The following is an 11,159-nucleotide window of genomic DNA, read 5'->3' as shown; positions in this document are numbered from 1 at the left end:
GCCAAACGCGGTTTAGGCTACAATAGAAAAACTATACTATACCAACCTAACCCCAATTAAGAAACAATTTGTGTAACCTATATCGTGCGAGGTTGGACAAGCTATTGTGACCTACCCATAACCCTGGGCCGTTTGTTTGCAGTTAACCGGGTAGTTAGTTCCCGTTGCGCATCCTATCAGTCCCGGAGGCGAACAGAAGACTGATGGCCTCGTCTGAGCCGACAGCCACCGGCGGGGACCATGAGGACCCCAACACTGCCAATTTACGACCTCTGTCCACAAGTAGGTCCACGCACACACACGCACGCGCGCGCACGCACGCACGCACGCACGCACGCACACACACACACACACACACACACACACACACACACACACACACACACACACACACACACACACACACACACACACACACACACACACACACACACACACACACACACACACACACACACACACACACACACACACACACACACACACACTCTCTCCGCCCCTTTCTCTCCTCGACTCTGTCTCCAAGTAAGGCCTAACTCTCCTTTCCCCTCCTGCTCCTTCTCTGTCTGATAAAAACGAGTCTCAACCCGGGCCATTTACTGGGCAGACTCTGTCGTTAATCATTCCGGTTAAAAACAGAGCTATCACAGCTGCCTGCCGCTGTCTAATGGATCAGCGGCGGACCTCCTAGCTGGCTCACATAGCTCCGCTGTAAGCGAGCAGAAATAATGCGCCGTTAATTCTCCAGATGGGCGATGGATCTGGAACGCTGTTTAGGCTATCGATTGTATAGAATTTGTTCAGAAGTGCATGTGGATAGTTTAGGCTAGTACAGAAAACCTATTTGTCGCCCAAATGATCGGTGAGGATGTGATGAGCAAGCCCACATGCAGCCCTTAAGATCAGACCTTTATTGAAGGATAGCAAAAATACAACAAATCGTTCTCACATTGATGGATTATTATTGTTTAATCATTTTTTATTCTGTATAGCCTACGTTTTTATTGACAGGTTTCTGAATCGTAATAGGGCTATTTAAGCTATTAATACATATAGCTATACCGTTCTAAAGGCCTTCATGGTATCTAGTCCCATAGTTGCCAAAGGAAATATTTTGTTGGACATTTTGAGTCTATAATATCACAAATATTTAGATTAGTTAATTAATTATACTATTACTATCGCCCAAATACAGTCTATTTCACTTTAGAATATTGAATACTTTATTCGCAGTTTGCAAAAACAAGCACAGGAAAGTATAGGCATAACAGTTCAATTCAATATACAAGGTCTGCTAAGCGGATTTTAAAGAAATCCCATGCATGGTTTGTTTCCATTGGGGTCCTTTGTACTCAATTCATCTGACGTAAATTCTACGCAATCACGCGGAACAATAATTGATCATTTCAGCAACTGTGTTTACAGCAATTTGTTATTCGTTTTTGCAGACAAATGTTATATAAGAAAACAACAAATGATTGCACATTTCCGTAGCATTGTTTATATACAATTATTATGGTGATAATGATCAAATCTATTTTATAATGTTTGAATTCTCAATTAGCAGTATATGCTATATTATATAGGCCTGCCTATCTCAACAATTGCTTCTGACATTGTTTTGTCTTTGGGAGAAAAAAATACTGGTGTTTTTTGTAACTTGCTTGTGTTGTGCTGTTAGTATTACTGCTGCTCGATGCCATTATCTGTGTCTGCCACGCTTCATCTCATGCCTGGCGGCCTGTGCTGTCTCTGTGTCCGTGCACGTCTATGCTGGCCTCCAGCCCCCAGCGGCAGCCCGGGGGAGGCTGCCACTGCTCTGTTCTTATACGTTTTCTTAGCCTGACATTGGGTTTTAGATATTTAAATACTACCCTAGATTATTTTTCCTCACATTTTCCCGTTGTCTATGTGTTGCTTACTTTGTCGGATGGCTTTGCGCTTGTTCTTTATATTCCATGGACCATGCCGCATGTTCAAATGCAATTTGGGTGTTGTTATTATATGCGTGGTGTGTGTGTGTGTGTGTGTGTGTGTGTGTGTGTGTGTGTGTGTGTGTGTGTGTGTGTGTGTGTGTGTGTGTGCGTGCGTGTGCAGGGGAGAAAGAGATTTTCTTTTCTTTTCTTTTTTTGCTTGCATCAAGCCTTCTAGATTTCCCACCGCAGACATAGCCAGCTCGCTCTAGTCACATACTGTGTTTCACTCAATTAATTTCTGCCCTCCTCCGCGAGCTCATTTCACGGGTGTTAAGCTCAGGCCGGCCTCCTGGCCGGGTGTGTGCCGTGTGCCAGCACGGGATCTGCCGCGCGGGTTTTTAGGCGGCATTTTACTGGTATAGCCTATATTGATTGGACGGCAATCGGCGCCGTCCTTTACACGGGCCTTTGGAAAATATACACACAACCGGTTAAGAGGATGGTTCTGATTCTGAAGTGCACCATGCCACCTCCGTTTGCATCATTCGTTCCCCCCGCTTAACTGTGCAATAAGATGCTCACCCGCTTTTTTCATTATACAAGGCCTATACTCAAATCGATGCATACCGCACCCAAGGCTTAATATTTGAGAAATTCAATCGTTCTCCCCCGACCATATTTCTGTTTTAAGCCTACGACCAAGCGTGGATGCACGGATGCACGCGGAAACTTGGGATGAAGATTTGTGGTAAGTTATGGCCCCGCCGTAAACCGTTATGAAATATCACGCCATTCGTGTTCAGCCTACAGATGGTGATATGCCCGCCCATAATAACCATGTCTTTTTAAAATTGAATTTATATGTGAGGTCCCGTGCATGAGGCTATGACGAAGGCTATTATACCAGGGCCATCCATGACTGTCACTCCGCGTTCTCGTCTCTCCAAAAGGTCACTGGCGATTAGCCCCTGGGTCTAGAGTCGTCCCCGCTGTTCATACCACAACCACCCATCAAACACCCCGTGTCCCTTTTATTTAGAATGGAGATTTCCTAGACATGAGGTATAGTAGTACCCAATCCCCATACGTAAAAACATTAAATACACGTCATTTTATTCCAGTCTGAGATTTCTGGCCCTGAATGTCATTCGTTTTTCAGCCTAGTTGGCAATGTGACGGTATTGACGTCAATATGGTAGCAGGAATGAGGGGTTGCGTTGCAGCTATGATACCCCCCCCCCCCCTCAGGGAACTCGTGTTGTGTTTTTCTGCCAGTGATGACAAAATAGGCCTACACTCTCATAAGCAAGCCTTTTTTAGGCCTGCAAGAGGCAAAATTGACAAAGGTGAGGTCATGCCTGCTGTATAGAACAATTGATTTATATATCTTTTATGTCAAATTAAGATATAATATAATATAAAATATTGTTGATGTTGCGAGGAAGAGAAGCTGATATAGCTTATAGGCCCTTAATGCAGGGTAGGCTATAGGTGTCTAAATGGCCTTTACATAATTAATACTTAATACAATGCAAACATTGGGACTTTTCTTTTTTACTAGTTTTTTAACAAGCAATACAAATAACTATTAAGTAAAGAAATCCTTCATAGAATGTTACAGAGGTTTGTGTTTTTATATTATGCCTACTATTTCCCTTAGAATGTTTTTGCCTGTTTGTTAAGCCTATGTGAGCTATGTGATATATTTACTGTAGGCTTTATCTAATCGAAAAGAGAAACAAGCAAGGTTGGTACAAGAATCTCTGCTGCATCTGAGACAGTGGATGGGGGTCCACATACCGCCATGGTCTGTGGTCCTCAGTCAGTCCGTTGTTCAGGCGTCATCAGCCGGGGTCAACTGCACGAGAAGAGACTCAGACCAGACGCCATCGGGTTCAACTTGGGTGTTTCCCTCTTCCGCATCACTGGCTTCAACATGGTTTTGATGTCACGAGGCGGGGCAGGACATGTTGTTACATGTATGCGCACGTTATTCCCCTTTCATATTGATTAACCCTGCGTTTATAGCCCCACCATGCACCACTTCACAATGGTTCTACATGGTTGTGTGTAAAGAGACGACGTCCTCAAAGCATAGCCTCCTTTGCAGAGACCAGAACGTTTTTTAAACGTTTCTTTCAAACAGTTTTTGAAAGAACATTCCAGATTTTAATTTTATTTTGTGAAGTAAGGGATAAGGATGTTGAGTAGTAGTAACTGTGCGTGTCCCTCCCCCACGTGTGACCCGTCGTGCACGGCTCTAGGGTTCCTGCAGAAGAACAACAGTCTGGAGGAGAAGGGTCTGGCCGCTCAGAAGAACCTCATCGACAACAGTGACAGCAGGGACGCGCGTTTCCGACGCACTGAGACAGACTTCTCCAATCTATATGCCAGGGGTGAGGATCACATTTTTAAACCACTACAGGATCCTCTATAACAGTGTCTTTCTCAAACCTTTTGTCAAGGACCCGCCAAATTAATATGTATTTGGCTTACAATTACAAAACATCCCTGCAGATTTCTTTTCTATCTACACCAAAACCTCTTTGCTAAAAATAGCCGATCTACAAGCTCACAATGCGCCACGGCGCTTCATACACAAGGGACAGCTCCCCACGATATGCTAGTGTCGTGAGTTTGTTGATCTGCTATATTTTCAGGCCAACGGGTCAAAGGCAACACCTTGTTGTCAGCGGGGAGCTGTCCTGGTGCTGAAATATATGAACGTGTCATGAGCATTGTGAGCTTATAGATCGGCGAATGTTTCCCCCCAGAATATATATAGGCATTCTGTGCAGGTTCAAGACGTTACGACTTAAGAAGGAGCCTAAACAAATGTTCGTCGTGTAATTGTGGTATATTTATTAACAAGCAAGAACATTATTGTTGTCTCTGAGTCTGAATGCTATACCAAATGTGCCCTTAACATTTCCAAACGCTTCACTTTCGCCCCCTATAGACTTACTTCCGGCCAAAAATGGCGAGGAGCCGACCATGCAGTTTCTCTTGGAGCTGACTGACATCCTCACCAACTATGTCAGGAAGACCTTCGACCGCTCCACCAAGGTGCTGGACTTCCACCACCCCCACCAGCTGCTGGAGGGCATGGAGGGCTTCAACCTGGAGCTGTCCGATCAGCCGGAGTCCCTGGAGCAGATCCTGGTGGACTGCCGGGACACTCTCAAATACGGTGTCCGCACAGGTAGGCCGAGAACTGAGGCATGCAGAGAGAGAGAGAGAGAGAGAGAGAGAGAGAGAGAGAGAGAGAGAGAGCGAGAGAGAGATACTCAATACATTTCATTTAGAAGATGCATTGCAAACGGTTTTTGTTTTTAGGGAGGGGGGGGGGGGGGGGGGGTCAGTGATCTTAACTCAAATGGTGCTTTTTAATTAAAAACAACACCAGTAATTAACAATTAACCTCCCAAGGCCTTTTCTGAAACACCGTTTAGCAGCCCATATATCTAAGAAGTATAGCTATAGTGGGGATTGTCCATATTTTTCATTGCGTCCCTTCATCATTTTTTTAAGGTCTGGGCCTAATCAGCACTACCTATACAGTCTAGAGTTAAACTGAACGCTGCACAAACCATTTAATCAGTCTGCTCCCCTGATAGTCTACAGCCTATTCCAATGACTGCCTTATCGCCCCCCTGGTAATTCACTTGACATCCTCCTCTGCTTGCCTCGACTTATTAAAGCAAGTGTCGCCTGCGGGGATAGCAGTATGCACGGCTGTTTCAAGCTGTTAGAGCCAACGTCGGCCAAACGCTCCCTTGGGTTTTATATGCTGTAGCAGTCCCGCTATTCTACAACTTAATTCACCGGTCATTTGGACTCGTAAATTATGTGCGTGCCCGGCGCGGCGCCTATGTAGTTTTGAACACACAGAGTTTTAGAATGCCTGGTTTATAGCCTACTTGGTCTATATAGGCTTTATAGGCTATAAGTCCTATACTATAAGGCTATAAGGCCTATTATAGTCCTATACGCCACGCCGAAAAGAGCCAATCTACAAGCGCACAATTGCATCGCGATATGTTGTGTGCTATTTTCAGGCAAAAGCAAAGCCTTGTCAGAATTTGACATGAACGGGAAGCTGTCCCTGCTGTTGAAATATGAGCTGTCCCTGGTGCTGAAATATGAAGCATGGAAATAAATCGCTTCTTTTCCCCCCTCCTGCATGTTTATTTGAGTGCAATGTTAATAAATAAATAAATTCTAAGTTAGAAAAGATCTATTATTTATTTATTCGTTTATTTTACAAAAGCTTTATTTATAATCAAATTTCAAATACAATATACTATACTAATATATTAATATTACATGATTTCAATAGGCTTATTTCTTTGCACATGGACACAATTCCCCCTTTGACAAGTCCCGCCCGTGGTTGTGCACCCATTGGTTGCTGTTTCGTGGTTGGACAAAAATCCTATAATAAGTAACAGGTTTTTCAGTTGCTTCGTATTGATATTCTGTGCATTCAATTCTTATTTTATAACTTGGTGTCAGTAAAAGGAACATCACAGGTGCAACATGGTGACTGGGCATATCATGTTTGTTTTTAGTTTTTTCCAAAAATTATGTTTTAGCAAATTCAACATATACAAGGCAAAAAGAGCCTGCTGGTTAGTGGTTAGTCAGTCAGGGACCAATCAGAAGGCTGACAAATGGTGAATTTCCATGGCTCAATTTGTTTTAAGCCGCTGGCCTATTAAAAAGCTTGCTCTGCACATATAGGCTGCCTATAGAATCTAAATGGCTGTCATATTTTCTTGTTAGCAGAATTACCCAGACTCGACAATGAATCTCAGATGTGCAAAACCAAAATGGAGGGAGACCCGTATTTGAGTGCATAGGATTAGGAACACTGGAGGGACGAACTGGCATTTCTATGTCCGTTTGTTTTATAAGAATGCTTTAGCCTGCAGGGAAGTGAAGCCATTAGGCCTATATATGTCCTTTTATATATAGCTCTCTCTACACAAAGGACTTCTTTTTGAGTGGTGCAGCCTCTCCTATAGGCAGCAATTATCAGAACTGAATGATTAAACCTAGCTATATGTTGAAAATATTAATGCATCTGGAAAAGGATCAAAGATAAACCAAAACAATCATGCTTTACATCCACTGTGGTTTTGGGGTCTTAAGACTATACAGACAGACATGAAAGGGACCTGGACAACACACAAGAGAGACCATGAAGACTAGCTGTGTCTTATCTCTGTTTCACCCCACAGGCCACCCACGCTTTTTTAACCAGTTATCTACTGGTCTGGACATCATTGGACTGGCTGGGGAGTGGCTCACATCCACTGCCAACACCAACATGTGAGTCATCCGTTATCATCTTGTATTATGCATGCTTTATAAGGCTATACATGACACGTTTCAATAACATGGGGAATGCCTCCATGTGTTGGTTCCATTTGTACACTCTTGAATTTGTGTGATAGTCTGTTACTGCGTGATATGTCATGTCACGTCAGTATTGGGATTTCCCATTTGCAGCCTGCTCCAGATCACTTAAACTCCAGCATCGGTATTGTGCGAAAGCTTTCGCTATATGATCGACAAGCTTGTCGTAAGCTTGTTGTGAGCTTGTTTCCCCACAACAACAGAAAACTGAAAAGTCACTACCCATGAGCCCCGAGGGACTCCGAACCATATGGGGTTGAAGTGGTAAAAGCGTAACAGAAGAAAGGCTTTTGACTGGCGTTCCCCTCAGTTCTGTCATACATATAACAGGTCAAAAAGGGCTTCAGAGGGCAGTTATGTAAATTGTTTGTGTGGGTCCTGTGGAGGCCATGTGTATTGAGCTGGTTCTGTAATGTACTGTATAATATACATGTATGTATCAGACGCTGCACAGACCCCAGCCTCAGGGCATGCTGTCTGCTGTGATTGTGTATTGATCCGAATTCACAGTTACACGGTGGTCCACTATGATATGAACACTCTGTAACAAAACATATAACACAAACTATCTATACACGTGGTGAAATAACCTATAGTACACAGTATAGTCTGGAAAAGCACACACACACACACACACACACACACACACACACACACACACACACACACACACACACACACACACACACACACACACACACACACACACACACACACACACACACACACACACACACACACACACACACACACACACTCTTTGTGTTCAATCTGAGTTCAATCTTGAAATCAGAGAGATGTTGCTTTGAAAGTAGTTATGGGCTCACATTCCTATAAACATCACGTAATTTTTATATGATGCGAAAACATGTTTTTATGTACACAACGCCGGATAACACACGATGTCAACACTCTATAACTATTCTATTGTCTTTACACTGGAATCATATTTTCAACTGAGGATCAGATCATTGTATAAAACCACAAGCTGGAAGAAAATGCTATGAATCAAGGCACTTCATTTAGCCGTTTCTTAAACATTAGGTTAATAAACCCCCTAGCTCTTATGGGAAACTTGTTCTATGTCATCTCCCATTTGGAAGAATGCCCTGAGAGAGACAAGGGCATTGCACGCACGCACGCACGCACGCACGCACGCACACCATCACATACCATCACATAGATTTACATGCGCAGTACACATAAACAGACACACACACACACACACACACACACACACACACACACACACACACACACACACACACACACACACACACACACACACACACACACACACACACACACACACACACACACACACACACACACACACACACACACACACACACACACACACACACACACACACACACACACACACACACACACACACACACACACACACACACCTCTTTCGCGCACCAGCTCTGGCTGTCCCAGATAGAGCATGCAGCGATGGTTTCCAGACCATTGACTGCAGGCTCATTGAGAGCTGGTCTTAGCAGATAGGCCAGCTGGGACCCACACTGACACACAATGTCCCCCAGCTGCACAGAGAGCTCTGTCACACTGTGGAAACTGGCTGCTGCATGCTCCCCGCGGAGCGCTCATTCCCACTCCATTGTCCCCATGGATACAGACAGACTCAATGGCCCTTTGAGGCTCCAAGAGCTGGGGGGTGGGTGTCAGGGGGTTGGTGAGACACACGCACGCACGCACGCACGCACGCACGCACGCACGCACGCACGCACGCACGCACGCACGCACGCACGCACGCACGCACTCAATGCCCTTGATGACGATAATAAGGGCATTTAGGGGCCGTCCCTGGAGATGGGCAGGTGACTGAGGGGTAATTTTCACCCTCAAAAGACCAATGATTGGCTCTGATTGTGATAATGATCTCCATTATTGTCATTATGGCGTGAAATGACTGTCAAAAAGGGAAGGAGAAAAAGAAGTATATACACAGGGTCGATCCCATGGATGTATAATGCGATTTTGTTATATTTGAAGAAAAAATCCTATGTTGCAATATTAATTCTCTGTTGAAGCTGACATTGTGTTCCACATAGCCTGATCCCATCAGTCATAATTGGGCTCTGATCTGTTGAGGAGGAATTATAGTAGATTTGCCTCGTGATATTATGCATGAGCATATTGTCCTGGCCATCTCATATCATAAGTTAAGATTCATGGCACATGCAGGTCAGGATTTATTGTTTAGATAGCAGAGCTTATCTTTGTGTAAGGCTCTCTACCTTTTTTCCCCAAGAACTATCGAAGAACATACTGTACCACCACCCTGAATGTTTAATGTACTTCCACCATGAGCTCATGTATTCAACTGCTATCTTATCATGTGAAGTGTCTCAGACTCGTTTGCCTGCACAATTACTAATTGTTACAGAATTACACAACATGGCACAGAAAAATCCTCAATGACACCATTTGCAACTCAGAGCGTGTGCAAATGTGTTAGCTGTATGCTCTGTCTCAGAGTTATGAATGTAACATTCAGCATTTTATTGTATTCTCTTTCTCCGATCCTCTTCCTCGACCCTTTCTCGCCTTTCTCTTTCTCCCTTTCTTTTACACGTCACATCCCTTTTCTCGCCTCTGTTCTTTTCTCTCGTTACTTTCGTGTCATCTCCTCCTGTACTTCCTTTGTTGGTCTCTGTCACGCTTTGAGCATCCTCTGCCTCCCTCTCCCCCTCTTCCCCAGAGCCTTTCACTTATCCTTTCTCTCTGTCTCGATCTCTCTCTCTCCACTCTCTCTCAACAGCGGCATTTTCTCCTCATCATCACTGTCCTTGGTCCACCGACTGCCTGACCCTGTCCTACTTAAGCTCAATTTAGACTCTGTTGTTCGATGCCAGTGTCGCTTGCCGCAAAGAACTGATCTTTGAAACTCACAGTTCACATGGGTTGTTGTCGGCAAGCAACACTTTAATGCGAGGGAGTATAAATTAGGTATTATGAGGAAACAAAGAAACACAGAGAGAGAGAGAGAGAGAGAGAGAGAGAGAGAGAGAGAGAGCTGTGTTGTTTTATATGGCAGTGTAGGGTGTTGCGTTCATTGGGAGGGGGTGTTGTGTAACCATGGCCTCATTAAAGTACAGGGCACTTAGTCCTCTGTGTGTGTGTGTGTGTGTGTGTGTGTGTGTGTGTGTGTGTGCGTGCGTGCGTGCGTGCGTGCGTGCGTGCGTGCGTGCGTGCGTGTGAGGGGGTGGGATGGCTTGTCAGTCAGCGAGGAGAGGTGAGAAGGGACAAGGAACAGCGGCTTGACTCGGCTGTGAATGCAAACAATAAAATCCTCAGTCTTCATTTAAGCAAATGGACCTATTCATTTGGTTCTATTTGAGCACTATCAAATATAGATATTACGGGGTAGATTGCTGTTTATAAGGCGGTATTTCCAGCAGATTTTAGTTTAGTCTCTATATGAAATGAACAGCCCGCTCCCCTCATCATTGCCCCTCCCTCACGTCATGTTGGGGTTAAAAGAAAACCGCTATCTCCCTCAAACACAGATTCCAGCTCGTTTCCTGCTTGTTCTCACGTGAGCACGACACACAATACGCACCCACGCTCTCTGAGCTGTCAATCGCTGGGATTGACAGCATTGACAGATAGTGATCAGTGCTTTGTGTGCTTTTAATTAAACCCTGCTGAGTGTTGCTCTGGTGGATTTGAATATGAATGTTTGCTATCAGACCCTTTTTTGTAATGAGCTCAACAGCTCATATCCCCCTAGTCAGCACCAGCTCCCGTTTGTGCTGCACGTGGTGATGGAAATATAGCAAAGGCTAATGGAAG

The 11,159-nt window shown here is 44.4% G+C and overlaps 1 protein-coding gene across 1 annotated transcript in view; it reads left to right on the top strand.

The window, feature by feature from the left end:
- Window positions 1–203: 203 nt before the first annotated feature.
- The window catches only part of LOC306943288 (glutamate decarboxylase 1-like), a gene marked incomplete at its 5' end in the record, with an annotated part of 19,953 nt that continues 8,997 nt past the window's right edge, over window positions 204–11,159 (top strand). The window contains 5 exons of the mRNA XM_079529520.1: window positions 204–282; window positions 2,608–2,664; window positions 4,181–4,312; window positions 4,876–5,118; window positions 7,160–7,250. Coding sequence (XP_079385646.1) covers window positions 204–282; window positions 2,608–2,664; window positions 4,181–4,312; window positions 4,876–5,118; window positions 7,160–7,250 — 602 coding nt within the window. The remainder of the gene's footprint in view (window positions 283–2,607; window positions 2,665–4,180; window positions 4,313–4,875; window positions 5,119–7,159; window positions 7,251–11,159) is intronic.

This window comes from Electrona antarctica (assembly GCF_951216825.1).
Source record: "Electrona antarctica genome assembly, chromosome: 19".
Lineage (NCBI taxonomy): Eukaryota > Metazoa > Chordata > Actinopteri > Myctophiformes > Myctophidae > Electrona > Electrona antarctica.
The sequence above is the reverse complement of the archived record's forward strand: the minus strand, read 5'-3'. Positions and strand labels throughout refer to the sequence as shown.